The sequence below is a fragment of the Apis dorsata genome, unplaced genomic scaffold (genome assembly GCF_000469605.1).
Source record: "Apis dorsata unplaced genomic scaffold, Apis dorsata 1.3 scaffold_383, whole genome shotgun sequence".
Classification (NCBI taxonomy): Eukaryota; Metazoa; Arthropoda; class Insecta; order Hymenoptera; family Apidae; genus Apis; species Apis dorsata.
This window is the reverse complement of record NW_006263645.1, coordinates 376,286-392,858: the sequence shown is the minus strand read 5'-3', so window position 1 is coordinate 392,858 and position 16,573 is coordinate 376,286. Positions and strand designations below refer to the sequence as shown.

General features: G+C 21.7%; 6 protein-coding genes across 7 annotated transcripts in view; 2 read left to right on the top strand and 4 right to left on the bottom strand.

Annotated features, from left to right (window-relative positions):
- Nucleotides 1-753, bottom strand: part of LOC102673428 (general transcription factor IIF subunit 1) — a 4,920-nt gene extending 4,167 nt beyond the window's left edge. Inside the window, exon 1 of the mRNA XM_006619013.2 lies at nt 289-753. Coding sequence (XP_006619076.1) covers nt 289-312 — 24 coding nt within the window. The 5' untranslated portion in view covers nt 313-753. The remainder of the gene's footprint in view (nt 1-288) is intronic.
- Nucleotides 754-2,397: 1,644 nt separating this feature from the next.
- Nucleotides 2,398-4,429, top strand: LOC102673566 (ER lumen protein-retaining receptor). Its single transcript, XM_006619014.1, has 3 exons — nt 2,398-2,682; nt 2,801-2,990; nt 3,143-4,429. Exons 1-3 carry the CDS (start codon nt 2,592-2,594, stop codon nt 3,498-3,500), a joined length of 639 nt encoding a protein of 212 aa, XP_006619077.1. The 5' UTR covers nt 2,398-2,591; the 3' UTR covers nt 3,501-4,429.
- Nucleotides 3,920-5,101, bottom strand: LOC102673692 (DNA polymerase subunit gamma-2, mitochondrial). The gene is made up of 2 exons (XM_006619015.2): nt 4,495-5,101; nt 3,920-4,401 (listed from the first exon to the last, which is right to left on the bottom strand). Exons 1-2 carry the CDS (start codon nt 5,032-5,034, stop codon nt 3,973-3,975), a joined length of 969 nt encoding a protein of 322 aa, XP_006619078.1. The 5' UTR covers nt 5,035-5,101; the 3' UTR covers nt 3,920-3,972.
- LOC116186024 (glutamyl-tRNA(Gln) amidotransferase subunit C, mitochondrial) lies at nt 4,759-5,661 on the bottom strand. The gene has a single exon (XM_031512070.1). The coding sequence runs from the start codon at nt 5,430-5,432 to the stop codon at nt 5,031-5,033; it is 402 nt and encodes a 133-aa protein (XP_031367930.1). The 5' UTR covers nt 5,433-5,661; the 3' UTR covers nt 4,759-5,030.
- A 2,754-nt stretch (nt 5,662-8,415) lies between these two features.
- Nucleotides 8,416-9,725, bottom strand: LOC102672541 (TWiK family of potassium channels protein 7). The gene has a single exon (XM_006619006.2). The coding sequence runs from the start codon at nt 9,589-9,591 to the stop codon at nt 8,566-8,568; it is 1,026 nt and encodes a 341-aa protein (XP_006619069.1). The 5' UTR covers nt 9,592-9,725; the 3' UTR covers nt 8,416-8,565.
- A 1,039-nt stretch (nt 9,726-10,764) lies between these two features.
- The window catches only part of LOC102672405 (carbonic anhydrase 6-like), an 8,963-nt gene continuing 3,154 nt past the window's right edge, over nt 10,765-16,573 (top strand). Inside the window, exon 1 of one of the 2 annotated variants that reach the window (XM_031512076.1) lies at nt 10,765-10,947. In XM_031512076.1, the coding sequence (XP_031367936.1) occupies nt 10,899-10,947 (49 nt within the window). In that variant the 5' untranslated portion in view covers nt 10,765-10,898. Of the gene's footprint in view, nt 10,948-11,695; nt 11,804-16,573 lie in introns of those variants that run through there. The other variant, XM_006619005.2, reaches the window with a different exon arrangement.

Genomic DNA, 16,573 nt, shown 5'->3' with positions numbered 1-16,573 from the left:
TTTCAAATCAAAAATAAGTAAAAAAGATTTACAGTCAATTATTTATATAATATAATAAAATAATATAATAAAATAAAATCTAATCAATCATTTTATTAATATATAAATAAATAATGAAAATGATATTTATAAATTTATATTTATTATTTATTTTATTATTTATTTTATTATTTATTTTGTACAATAATTTCTATAAAGAATTTTATTTTAGTTCTATAAAATATCTATATAATATTTCCTCTTTGGTTTTATAAAATATGTCTATAATTTCAGAATTATAAAATATACCTTTGAAACTGCAGGCGATGTCATCTTGATAATTGATTTTAATTCAATAATAACGATTATAAAACCATCATGTCATATTAAAATCTTCATATAAAACAAATATGTATAATGCAAGTTATTTACTGTTAATTAATAACTTTTAATAAAGATTATATTATATTTATGTAAATATACACGTTTTGATAAGTTAACAACTTTTTTAAACCGATATTCTTATATAAATAAAAGTACCAAAATTTGTCACATTAAACAAAAAAGTAAGGTAAGTACATAGCATAATTTAATACAGATAGAATTTACTCAAATATTACAAAATATAACAATTGCTAGATATCAGAATAAAATATCATTGACATTAGAAAATAGCAACGATGAACGAAAATGATGTTCCATTGAACAAAGAAATGACAGAGTTATTTTATATTCGCGTTGTTCTTATTTGTTCTAAATTAATAAAAATGATGAACTTAGACTATATATATTTATAGATACGACTGCAAATAATTCTAAATCTTGAAGCAAAGATAAAATCATTTTCATGATATTACATATGAACAAAAAAAAATTATGGAAATTTTTATTTTTAAAGCAATATATAAATATTTATAAAATATAATTTAATCATTGTTAAATTTGAAATATACATATTTTTTTATTTTATTATCTATTTTTATTTTATTTTTAATTTTAAATAGTAATTCTTGTAAATTATAATTTCGAACGAATTCAATTTTAATTAATAATATTCAATATTTTATAAATTATCTATAAATAATTATTTTCTTATAATTTATTAGTTGAAAAAAATAGCAAAAACAATAAACAGATATTCAGAGAAAAATAAATTAGTTAAAAATAAAAAAATAATTTTCGTTTATTTTATTTGTATTATATCTTCTTTTATTCTGTTAAAAAATTATTTTGATAAAAAAATATTCTATTAATAAATTATTTTTTTTTATAATATAATCTTAATTACAAATTAATAACATGCTGCATCATTATTAATAATTAAAAAATTATTCACAGATGAATATGTAATTTGTAACTACATATAGTTTATCAGACAAGGTTTTAAATTTTCAATGTATGATTTTTTTTTTATTTTTATTTCAATTTGAATTCTTATATATGGATTCATATATTCCTATATATATAATTATAAATATAATTATAAATATAATTATAAGTATATATATTCTAAACTATCTTAAAGTTATAAGAAATATAATTATACAGTGCAGCCAACAAAACGCGGGAAATATATAATAAAACTTGATATATTTTTGTTGTCAAGAATTGACATATTTTTGATGTAAATTTGACACAAATTTTTATACAAATTTAGTATCAATTTATTAACATAATTTGATGAAAAAATTTTGTAATCTTGTAATAAATTTTAATAATATTTTGATAATCAAGATTTGTGACAAAAATAGACAAAAATAAGTTTGCAAAAAGCTGATAAAATATATTTTTTCGCACTTATTATTAAGTATAAAATTTTAAAATATTATAATTTAATGTAATTAAATTAATGTTGTTCTTATAATTTGTGTTAATATATTCTATAGTAATAAAAAATATATAAATGTACTTAAAATGTTATTATTAAAATAATATGTGATTTACAAATATTTAATTAAACAATGTAAAATGTTTAAGAACGAGATATTAAATTTATATAATTATTTTTTTTTATCAAATTAATTTTTATGTATTAAAACTTATTGAAATAAAAATTATTTATTTTTTTATTTCAATATATATAAAGAATTTCTTATTGAATATTGAATATTGAATAATATGTAATATATACTATATATTTAATATATATATGTATATATATATATATCAGCCTTAAGTTTAATCTAGTAACAATTCAAATATAAAATGAAACTTTTGTAATAATATATAATTTTTTAAACATAACAATATTTCTTAAAAATTACATGTGATAAATATATGCTATATAAATAATATTACAAAATTATTAATGAAAATATTTGTTTAAAATATTATTAAACATTTCATATATTCTGTATTTCTGTTTTCTATTTTATTATAATTAATATTTCTATCATTAATCTAATTTTGAAAATCAAAAATAAAATGTTTATATTTTGTACATGTTTGCATATATTTATTGGGGACATTAAAGATGTAACTTAAATGTTGATCGGTCAGCCATCTGCTGATGTTGCAGCCAAAGCCACGTCATATTTTGTATGCTTTGTGACTTAGGAGTGTGGAGTATTTCTCGATCCTCTTATAAAATTTACTTTTAAACATCCGAAAATATGAATATATTTCGACTCTTAGGTGACTTATCACATCTTCTTGCAATTATTATTCTTCTTCTCAAAATATGGAAGACACGAAGCTGTGCCGGTATATATCATTGATATAACTTATGTGTTTATTATATCTAAAATTGTTTGTATTTTATTAAAATAATCATCAATTATTAATAGCATATTTTTAATAATATTCTTTATATATTTTATAGGTATTAGTGGCAAATCGCAAATTTTATTTGCAATTGTATATACAACGCGTTATCTAGATTTGTTAACAACATATATATCAGCATACAATACATTTATGAAAATCATTTTTATTGCAACTTCCTATACTACAGTTTTTTTAATGTATGTGAAATTCAAAGCTACATATGATCATAATCATGATACTTTTAGGTATGTTCTTTTTATATAATGCATGTATTTATTAAGTAATATATAGTAATGTATTTGAATAATGTATATGTATATATAACTTTTAAAAAATTTGTTTAAAAAATCTAGTCATATTTCATTTCATCATTTAATAATATCTTAATCATTTTCAGAATTGAATTTTTAATTCTACCCACATCACTGTTGGCATTATTAATTAATCATGAGTTCACAATTATAGAGATTCTATGGACATTTAGTATTTATTTGGAATCTGTAGCAATATTGCCACAATTATTTTTGGTATCAAAAACAGGAGAAGCTGAAAGCATTACCAGTCATTATCTTTTCGCTTTGGGATGTTATAGAGGCTTATATCTATTAAACTGGGTGTATCGTTACTATGCAGAAAATTATTATGAACTAATTGCTATAGTTGCTGGTTTAGTGCAAACAATTCTTTATTGTGACTTTTTCTACCTCTATATTACCAAAGTATTGAAAGGCAAAAAATTACAACTACCTGCTTAGTTGTATAAAAATATTATCATGAAGAATTCTATATTGCTCAAACGAGCAATATCATCATTAATTAAATTTATATAATATAAATTTTGGCAATCTTTAAGAAATCGAGGAATGCTCGTGTACAAAGTATACATTTTATTAATTGTAAAGCATTCCATTTTGTTGTATTTTCATCACAAAACATCCATGTATAATTTTTCATCTTTATCCTATATAGTTACATTTATATTTTAAACTGTTACTTTCTCATTGATTTTTCAGCATATTGCATCTTTAAATAATATATAATGTATGTGTGATACTTATTTCATTTCAATGATGAATAACATATTAAAATACAAAGTACATAATTGGAAATGAAGATTATCATTTCAAAATTTGTTACATGTCCTAGGAATTAGAAATTATAATTATACTAATAATATATTTTCAATTTTTAATATATTAATTTTATTCAAATGATCATATTAGTTGGTTAACAACGCAGACTTATATACTTTACTAAATCGGTTACATGTATTGCTTCACTTAGAGTTGTTGCTCTATCTTTTATATATATAATGCCATTTTCAAGACTAGTCGTATTAACAGAAATTATAAAAGGTACCAAGCATGTATCTATAATTTTTTCTGAACTGGTTAATATTGTATTCAGGCCTTTTGTCCTTAAGATGTTATTTAAGTAAAGTACAAAGCGATTTAAATCATCATTTTGAATGTTCTCTTTATCATTTGATTTTTTTATATGAAATGCAACTTTGTGTGGTGCTAATTTGGAATGAAGATGCATTGTAGTCGAGTTATTCATATCACATATGTCACAAAGTAGTGCTAAACATCCCCAATCTAAAGACATTCTTTGTTCAACCATTTGTATGTTGATAAAATCTTTTTTACTATTAACCTAAAAATAAAATGGTCCATAAAAATAATTGTTATTTTTAAACTTGTTAAATTTATAAAAGTTAAAACAAAGTTTTTTAAAGAAACAAAATACCTGAGAGAATAGTTTTTGAACATCTGTATGGTAAGTTATTCTTTCCAATATAAGATTGCCAAATGAAAATTGTGCTTCAATATCAACTGTAGTATAATTTTTTATTTTTTTTGCTTCAGAGAGTTTAAATCTAGAAGGATTTTGTGCTAATTTTCGCCACCAAATTTTACGTTCTTTTTGTATTTTATAAAATAAATCTTTTATTTCTACATCATTATTAAAAATAACTATTTCTGCAGTTCTATGATAATTTAATTTTTGTACAGTTAATGTATTAGAATCCCATTGATATTTTGAATTTTTTATTGTAGCTAATCCAAATGGTATATCACTCATTTCAGTTCTTATAATAAAGTCTGTAGTATCATTAAATTCATCTGATAGAAACATATTATAACGTGACATTGTAATACAATGTAAAAACCATTGTTCTTCAAGGTTTTTCAATAACATTTTACCTTGAGGTCCATATTTAAGTCCTTGTGTTGTAAAGTTAATAAAATATGGACTTAATTCTTTTAATATATTTGCTATATTCATTGTGTTTTTGAAATAATTTGCAATGGTGTTATAAAATATTCTTCTTCTAAAATAGCAGCATTCTTTAAAATTTCTTGTTTAGATATATTATTTTCTATATTATCATTTCGTAAAAGAATTGATTTTTCTTCAAGTGGACTGTACATAGGTTTGATTTTATTATCAATCTTTGTATTGCGTAAATTTTCTGTAAAAATAATTGCAGCTTTTAAAACAGAAATGCTATAATCTTTATCAAGATTGAGTAAAGATAATTGTTCTATTTTCTTTATTGTTTCTTGTGTTACAATTGACATTGTTGAATTTGAATGTACATATTTTATATGAAAAGAGACTGAATTTAAAAATGTTGGTAAAATTATATAACTCAGTTTTTGAGTATGTCGAATAATTTCCATTTAAATAATGTTATTTATGATTAATATGGTTAAAATTATTATTTAATTAAACAATTAAATTCTTTTCAAGTAGTTATTTTATGATATAAATATTTTATCACTTTTATAATTAATATCACTTTATAATTAATAGAATTTCACAATTGTTTTTAACAATAACTAACTTTCATATCTCATTTTCAGAAAATTTAAGATGTATTTTATGGTTATGTAATATACGATATATATATATATATATATATATATATTTAAGAATACGTGAAAAACAGCACAATGAAATATATAGTGACATCTCATGTTCATTATTAGAATTTTCGTTAGTCATAGAAATTTTGAAAAATAATACTAGATAAATAATTGATTGAAATATATATGTATATATGTAAGTACTTAAGTATATACATATATTTTATTCTAGAAGTTAAATTATATATATTAGTATCAATTTGTTTGAAAATTTTATTGAAATATTATTGATAGAGCAAATTTCTATAAAAAAAAAATATATATATATACGTATGTTTATTTTTTTTTCTTTTAATTTGTAAATTATTAGGTTATGCCACTTATGTGAAAAAAATTATAAATAAAATAAAATAAAAGTTGCACTTACATATTATTATTGATTTAGTACAATATAAAATTATAATATTAATAATAAATGGAATTAAAAAATTATATGTATTAATGAAATTATAAATGAAATATAAGATAGATGTAAACCAATAATATCCATCTGTGATAATAGTAAAACTAGTAATATGCATATACGATCTTTTAAAGTTCAAGTTAGAACCAAATATATATATTTATTATAAATTCTTTTTGTTATATAACTATATTTTTAGAAACAAATCTTAAAGTGTTAACTAACAAATATTTCGTAAAATATTTTTTAAAATTGTTAAAGGAAATTTATTTAGTTATTTTTTAATTTTTATACATTTTTTCTAAATTATAAATATACACTATTAGTATTTAAATTAATTAGTATTTAAATAGAAATAGAATTTTATTTTTAATTTAAAATTCTTATATATATTATATTCTATATAATATATATTTAATTTTTTATTATAATATTATATTATATTTTTAAAAATATATATACATATTTATACATGTGAAATTTTTATCTTTTTATTACATTTATCTTTTGATATATTTACAATTTTTATAAAAGATGTAGTTTTAAAATAGAGATTATTTTGTATTACTTTTTTCTTTTGATACATTGTTTGAAATTATTATTTTTAAGAATATAATTTTTTTTATATTTATTCAAAAATTTAAGCTTTATAAATTATTTTTTTTTTATTTTAATATAAAAGATAATTATTGTTATATTATTATTACATATATATTATAAATTTGTATTTTTAATATTATTATTAAAAACAATTTTTTATTTTGTATTTTTTGTTATATAGTGTAAAAAATTTATAAGAGTAATACTATATTTCTCGAAATTTAAAATTTAATATCATATAAGTTTGATTTTATGAATTTATCAATTTAATATGATTACTACATAAATATCATAAAAAATATATTATACAAGACAATTACAAATTTCAAGAAATAATATGATATTTTATAAATCTTTATAATGTCTTTTTAAAAAGTAAATTAAAATAAAAGAAAGATATAACTGTAATTTTCACATAAATTAAATCAATTAAATTATTTATAGAATGATATATACATAACAAAAAATGCACTGATATTAATGTTATGTCATGCACTAAAAAACGAAATATAGACTATGTTAAAATAAAACAAGATATTCAATAATTTCAATTAATCTTTCATTACAATTGGATTCTAATATATTCGCATATAATAATGTAAAAATATCGTATAATATATAATATATATAATTGTTTAATATATAAAAAAGGTCTTCGAACTCATGAAGGGTTGATAATTTAGCTTCTTATTTTTTATAAATAAAATATTAAACTATATATATAGATATAGATATAGATAATATATATACATATATTATATAGAAAGTTATAACAAAACATTTTCAACATTATAAAATGATATAGCAACTGTATATTTATAATATATATATTTACATTTTTAATCGTAAATATAAGACAAACAGAGTACTTTTAATTATTTATTTACAATTATAACATAGTATTTAGATTGAATATTAGTAAAATCCATATAATATAAGAAATAATAATATGTATGTATCAAACACAAATAATTATTTTCGTCTATAATTAAAATTAAATAATTAAATGTAAATATTTAAAATCAAAATTGAAGGTGATGAATAATATTGTTACTTACTTTATTTTTTCTGTAATATTTTTGAAATTATATGTTGAGGAATGTTGTAAAATTGTTCAATTTGATAAGTGCAATATTCTGATATTTTAATGTGTACTATACTTTGAAATTTCTTTTTTAAATATCAAAAAAAAAATGCAATGATTTAAATCTTTCATGTTTTAATATGATATTCTTTCATATTTTCATTGTATGTTATAAAATATAATTCAAATTAATTAATCAAATGATACTTAAGGAAACACTTTAAGTTATATTAGTATACTATTTATAAAAAATAAATATTCTATTTTTAAAATATATTTATATATTTTTAAAATTTATAATTTAAATGAAATAAACATTTAATTGTAAAAATGAAATTAGTTTCATTTTGAAATTTTGTATTTATAAAAAAATTAATATCATTGTTTTACATAGTTATTACAATTGTCTCTTATTTATATATATTGTCTTAATAATACGTAAATTTTACTTTATAAATGTATTATTTAATTTGACGAAAATCAAATAAAGAAACAAAAAAAAAAAAATAAATATTTTAATTCAGAATCTTATAATTCTTTCTTCGATATACGAATTTTATATTAAGTATATTTAATATATACATATATATATATATATTTTTATATATATTTATTTATTAGAATTATATAATACACATTAAAATAGTTAAATTTTAAGAATAATTTAATGATTATCTCTTATCTTATCTATCTTCAAATCTATGTTATCTTCAAATACTTCTTATAAAAATAAAGCGTATTTCTTTTTTATTTAAATTTTCAATACATCGATATAAAATCAATAGATCGATATAAAAATTTTAATTCAATACTTCCGATTTGCAACACATTTCAATTTGATAATGAGTGGCATCGATGATCTCGAGAAACTGTTCCTTTATTTCTTTAGCTTTCACGTAAACATCCTCTTTCATTAAGTCATAACACATAGCGATAAGTCCCATACCGAGTAACAAATAAACAAAATTAATTATCAATTTGGTTTGACTATCAGCTGTTAAATCACCGTGCGTCCAACCAGGTACAAGATCGCCCATCCCAATTTTGCATAGCGATGTCACGCAGAAATAAGCGCTGTCTAAATAATTCCATCCTTCCCACTCGGCGAACATTATCGAACCGCTCAACACGTATCCGAATATCACCCAAAGGCAGGCTGTCGAAGGTACCGTGATCCTTTGGCCAGGTTTTCGTTTACCGGTGCATTCGTGCAACCACGTGTACAACGAACGAAACGTCTGCGCGAGTACTTTTCCCATGTTAAGAAAATACAAAACGTAAAGTGGGATTCCCAATACGGCGTAAATAACGGTGACTACCTTTCCCCAGGTCGTTTGAGGCACCAGTGTTCCATAACCGATCATCGTGAATACGGAAAGACAAAACATCATCGCAGCTGGAAAGGACCAGAGATCGGACGAGGTTAACCCGCTACAATTCTCCTTCTTATAATCACCGGTGAAATTGTCTTGATACCGGCGTAGAATTCGATTTGACACCGTGTGAAACGCCGTTTTATTGAACACGTTTATGGTTTGATTGCCGGCAGTGCCAAGCCATAACTCTTCGGCGAACTGTTTTCTTATTAATTCGCGGATGCAAACTGTGGACGGCGGCGAAATCTGACCTTGAGATTCGATCATCATAAAACCGAAAGCACCTATTATAGCGTAACCAACCACGAGTCCACCAACGCCAACCTGAGTGCACATAAACGCGACCAATTTTCGGCAACAATCCTTTATGCGCTCTCTCAGATCCGGATCGGTCAATGTCGAATTCGAATCTCGGCTTTTCAACGAGGATCTTATCGGGACCCGCGTCATTTTATTTATGCATATAACGGAATACGAATAAAGCGAGGGATACAGGAAACTGGGGTAGCGGCACGTTGGCTAACACTAAATGATTTTCGTCCCGCTTTTCTATTTTCGTACGAACGCGCTGCGTTCATTTTACACTCTGTCCTTCTCTGTTTCACTTTCTTGCTTTTAGTATTTACATATACACATGCTTGCGCGAATCGGAGATATTTCGAACTTCCTTCGATAAAATGGTAAGTATTCAATCATATATTTATTTTACATAAATTCTTGAGAAATAACGATAAATAAAATGAATAAGAATCAATTAGAAAAATTTTTGTTTAATAATGATGATTATTCTCATATGCATATATACATATAATTGAATAATAAAATGTACTGTGTAAACATGAAATTTGCTTGTAATTTCATTTGTTGTATAGAAAATACTTATTCGTATAAAATTTAAGTAGTATTATCCATTCATTAAATCGACACAAATTATAATATAATATTCTAGATATATGAATTCTATAAATTATAAAATAATTTTTTAATATATGTTATATGTATAAAATGGCAATATATAATTTTGAAATTAAATTTTGTTGTCTATTTTTATTTGAAATTATAGATATTTATATAATTGTTTGCTATATTATAATTATTTGATAAACTATATAATATCCCTTCAATTGTGTTTAAGAAATAATTATAAATATTCTGTTGAAGCAAGCAATAATAAAACATTGTTTTAATGTAATCCCCTTTTAAAGAAAAATAAAAATTTATTAAGTTTTGAATATCTAATAAAATATAATATAGTTCATTCTATTACATTATTAATATGACATATATTAATATACATTTTTCTATAATAAAATTACTTTTTTAACATTTTGTTTAAATGAATATTCTTATATGATATAATCTTCAGCATTGCTTGAAGTTTATAATTTATTTTATAAAAATATATACGTAAATATCAATCATTCGTTTGATTGTGATAGTGAATAAAAAACATTTATAATTTTATATTTTTTATCGTTAGAAATATTCTTTAAGAAGAAAATGAATATTTTTGACATCTTTGCTGCAAAATGTAACGAAATCGTTGAATTATTTATATAAGTACTCTGTATTTATAACTTTGTCTACAGATAGATAGGAAGAGCATAGTCTATTAATTCAGTAGCTTGTGCAAACTCCGTCTAATACTCTGTCGACGTTATCAAGAAAATTTGCGAAAAAAATTTGTGTGAAAGTTGTTATTAATCTTATGTCATTAGATAAAAACGATATTTGTATTGTCTGTGTCTATATTTACAATGGATTTAAAATATTCGGTCCTTTTATTGATATTATCTCATCACTTAGGTAAATTGATATCTTTTTCAACAAATCATTAATATTTTTACTTACACTTCTTTTTAGAGTTCAGTCTTGCTTTAAAACATATCAATTACTCAAAAACATTGTCAATATCATTTTATATTTGAATAAAGATTTAGAAGAGATCTACCTTAGGAGATATTATATTAAGAGAAGAGTTCATCAAATGGGATCATTCATTATTGAATTATAGTAACATATTTTGCTATCTATATTTTATTAGTTATATTATATAATATAATTATAATAGTTATTTTCTTATGGCAGATTTAAATCAAAATAGAAAATTATCTAATCTTTATTTTTAAATTAAATGATCGAACTTTTACTAAGCTTTTTATATACTTGATACTATTTGTCTTTGCATCATTATCTTTCAAAGTAATCCTTCCTGTTTTAACATTCGTAAAAAATATGTTTGATAGATTAGACAGATTAATAATAATTAATCAAGAAACGTTAATCTAATTTTAAATTACATGTATAATGAAAAATGACAAGATTTTCTATTTATTTGACAAGATATTCTATTTATTTTTTGAAATTTGACTCGATATCACATAAATAACATTAATATTAAAATTTAGCGTGCTTGTGATCCTAAAAGAATAAGAAATTAATTTTTTATTTATACATGCAGCAATCACAATGCTTAACACAATGCACAAAGTAAATCATACATAGTAGGGTCTCGTCAATCTCGGGGCTATCTAGTTAAATTAACGTCGTGTACACCAGTTGTATGCTCATCGCTATCACGTTCGTGTCATCGAGTTCTGACAGTTCCAGGTAGCATTTTTTACAATGGAGAACTTTTACATAATCTTTACAACTATCATAGGTAAGGAAAGAATTATATTTAGATCGTATAATATTATAATTTTCACTGATATTCCATTATTTTCACAAAGGAGTTAGTTTTTTCTACTACAACATTTGAACATTTGAATTTTTGCAATCTAAATATTTATATTATAGAAATTTCTATTTATTACGTTCTTTATAACGTAAAGTCTGTTCTAAAGTTTGGAATAATAAGGAATTTCAAAAAACATCATCAAAATCATATTATTGCAATTAAAATTTGTTGAATAATAAAATAATATATATTGAAACGAAAAAATAAAATGTTAAGTTGATTTAAAACTAATCTTTTGCTTCTTCAATATGATCATTTTTTTTTTAACTATTTCTAAAAAAATTTTTTTTTTGTCTAAAATAGTTGTCAATGTCAATAAATATTTATTAAAAATAATTACAAGAGATTTTTTATGCAAAAATTTGACTGCTTCCAAATGCATTAAGTGTATTTATTTATGAATACGTTATAAAAGAAGACATCCAACTTTTCTTCTTCAAGAATACTAAATCCGAATTCTTTAAATTACTTTTAACGAAGAACAATTTTACAATACAACAATAACGCTTAAATAAAAAACAAAAATAATTATAATATAGATTTTTCTTTATATCATCTTATCGATCATCTTTCACTAATACAAGTTTGAGATTAATTAGAATAATTAGAGAAGAAAATTGATGAAAATACAATTGACTCTAGGAAAATCCTTTGTATAATAGTCGGAAGCTTAATTTATGCTCATTAAAAGTCATTTAAATTCTTCATCAACATGAAAAACAGCAATTTAAAAGCACCGACACTCATTTAAGGATCGATCGAGTGTCAATTTAGAACGTGCATAAATCATCGCATAAGTTTTCTCAGAATTTCAGCATCATTTTCCACTCTAATCGTGTCATTAATAGAAACGTAAGTACATATACAGTGCTTACTTCCGTAATGTTTAGTCAACGATCATCGAGGTTAATTTTATTTCCTGCCGCACGCATTACTTATCGAATTTATTGGGTGATGAACTCTTGTAACATATATATAATACATATATATCGAACTTTACAAGAAAAATATGTAAATAAATATATCCAATGCGAAATTAATATCTTTAGACAACCTAAGTATTTAAGAAATTTTAAAATCCTTTTATACGTAATGTTCGCTCCAATTCTCTATTTCTTAGATCATTTTTGTTAATCTGATATAAATATTTCAAAAGTAAGAATTAATTTTTAATTACAATATTTGAAATTATTAAAGAATATATTTCTTTTTCAATAAGTTATTATCTTGATATAACATATTTTTGATTTTATAGCTGATGTCAAGGCAAATTTACAATATAACAACATAACAATAAAAAATTTTGTAAAAAGTTGTAAAAGAAAATTTCTTTAATGCCATTTCCTTAATATATTAAGATGATATGATTATTTTATTTACTGCAAATCCAGTTATGATTTTTGTTTATATATATATGTACATACATATACATATGTAAATATTTATGAATGTATATTATTTATCAACAATCTTTGATTATTATATCAATAAACGTTCCCTCATGATAGATTGTAAATACTTACTATTTTGTTCTGCGAATATTTCAATGTATATATACATATATACAATAGGATGTGGTACATTAATAATTTGCTTCATATACTCAATCATTGATTTCCGGACCTCTTATTTCCGACACATCGATGAAATTATAAAATTGAGGACCTTATAGGAAATAATGAGATCCATTTTTATCAGATTTGCTGTTATATATTAAAAAGTTATATATTTAAAAAGTAATATATTTAAAAAAAAATTCTATATCAAATAATTAAATACAGATGTATGATTAAAAGAAATAATAATTTATTACAGATTTTGAATTTTTATGAAATAAGGATGTAAATCATTAATTATTATATGTAATTATTAAATATATTTCATTAATTATATATAGATCTTTTTTTTATCATATTTCTTTTGAAAATAAAATTTTAGAATTAATATTATTTTATATTTAATTATTTATTAATTTATTTATTTACTTTTACTTGTAAAAGATGATTCATCACTGAAGCAAAATTTAACGTATAGAAATGTTGATAGAGGTTTATTTTTCAAGTTGTAGTTTAATTTTGCGCTAGAAGCGCCTATACATAGGCAAACTGACGGCTTAAAATGATTAGATTTACTCTATAAATATCAGATGATCATGTTTTATTAATATGCATTAGAAGAATTATAATTCCAAGAGGAAAACTTTTATTTTTCTTAAATGATTTTTGAATAATATATATTATCCACAATTTATTTATCATATACTTTATCTTTTTCAATAACTTTTTGAAATTAAATACGAATTGCGATTAATTTTGATCATATTTAATAAATGTTAATAAAGTCTTCTTTTATTTTGAAAAGGATCAAAGATTAGTAGAATATATGATTAAATGATAATAATAATAAATATTATAAAAATTATAGGAAAGAAAATATTTAGATAAATTATAAAAAACAAATATTCTTTTATTATCATATATTTACAGAGTTGGGCAATAATCAATTACATTTTAATTATTTATTAAAGTAATTATCTAAGTAGTATCTAAAGCGATCATAATCATAATCATTAATCAAATAATTAACAGACTAATCTATAATAATAATAATTATATATATATATATTAATCAATAATCTGTAATTATTTGAATGATTATCATGCATATTATTGTTATAACAATATATGTATACTATACACTGTATACTATATTGTATTATATACAATCCAAATTTTCAAAGTATAATTGATAATTTTCAAAGTATAATAATAAAAAATATTATATTTTATATTTATAAAAAAAAAGATAATAATAAATACTGAAAATAAAATTATCAAATAAAATATTTGAAATGAGAGATATATTAAAGAAAAATGTATCATATCACATCACAAAATAATTAAATTACATCATAAAATAAATAATTAATTTAAAATTATGTAAATAATAAATGATTAAAGATTATTAAAATAATTATAGTTTTCAATTTTACAATTCTTTTTACTTTTCTTCTTCTTATTATTATTTTATTTTTTCTTAATTATTGATCAATAATTATTGAGAATTGATTCATTATTTGAATTAATTATTAGACTGAGGATTTTCATATATTATTCATACTGTAAATGTTTTGCATATTTTACACAAATAATATTAATATAAAATGTTCGATTACATTTTTTGCACGTCCAAAAATTATGGGACTCGCAAAAACCAGTTTGAGCAATCAATATAATTAAATTCAAACAAGTTGATTAAATAAAGATCCAACTCACTTTCATCAAGGGACTTTTAAATCAATTTGAAGTTTACAACATATTATAAGACATATTGCAAGCAATAATCTTGTAGAAATAAAATATGTTTCTCGCGTAATTTACATCACGATTAAACTTTATTAAAATTAAGAAAAATTTAAACCATTATAATATCGAAGATAATGATTTTTGATTAACAAATAAAAGATCATTAGAAGCGTGGAACTTTCTCCTTTGAAATGCTTTTTTATTTTTATGTCGATATCACTTCCGGTTCTCGAGATATCATCATGTAAAGAAAAAGGTTTAATAATTTATTATTTCCGTTCTTCTCGTTTATTTCAACCCCAAATTCCAAACAAATATTATATTTTATATTTATAAATATTATAAAAGAGATACAATTCCAGGAAAAAATATAGATCATTAGGTCGTAGATCTAGATTCAACTTTGAATGTTTATATCTCAACAACCGATTGAAATATCGGGATAAAATAAAAAGCGACTTCAATGGCATGATTTTCTCTGTTTCCTGAGAATTTTTAACTTCTTTTCACGAAAGAAGTTATTACATGAAAAATCGAAGTTTCATTCTTGTGACTTTGCATTAATAGAATGATTTATTATTATGATACAAAGGAAATTATTTCTAGAGATATAATTTATGTTTTATATAATATGACATATTTTTTGCCAGTTAAATATTTGAACACGTTTTAATATAAAAATCCACAATCTATTATTTAATCATTAATAATTATGATTTTAATTTAATCTTTAATCATTAATCAGATTTTGCCCAATTCTGTCTACGTTGATATAACTTTCAATAATGAAAAAAGGTAAGTAACTTTTTTTTAAATCGTATTTACATATACGTTTCATTTCTTTGGATACAATTTTCTTGTCATTATATGTTATAACCATAACTTTGTCGTGTTAATGTAACATTACACATTAGAAGTGACCTGTCTTTAGTACGAAGCATAGACGTCCAGACGTTCAGAGAGAATATTACGTCACGTTACATGTGCAGCAAAAGCACATTCAACCTTTCTAATTCGAAATTTTATAGGGATGCGTTTTGATTTGCTCCTGCGGATTTCGGCAAGTAGGCAGGTTGACTGTTACACAACGATTCGTCTATGGTTTTAGATGATATGTAAAAGTCATCATACAATGCTGAATGTCGTGGAATTTGTAGTAACTAATTCCAGGTAAGCTTTTTTTAAATAACAAATTACATGGATTTCGTTCTTAAATATTAATACAAATACACATGCATATATTACATTGCATTCAAATTCAAGCATGATCAATCATGCGTTTAAAATAATAAATGGTATTTGTTGTTGATAATTTGTTGAAGAGTCTTGCCGTATAGTTTGCCAACAGGCATTTTTAATAAAGAATTCAATTGCTCAGAACTTGAAA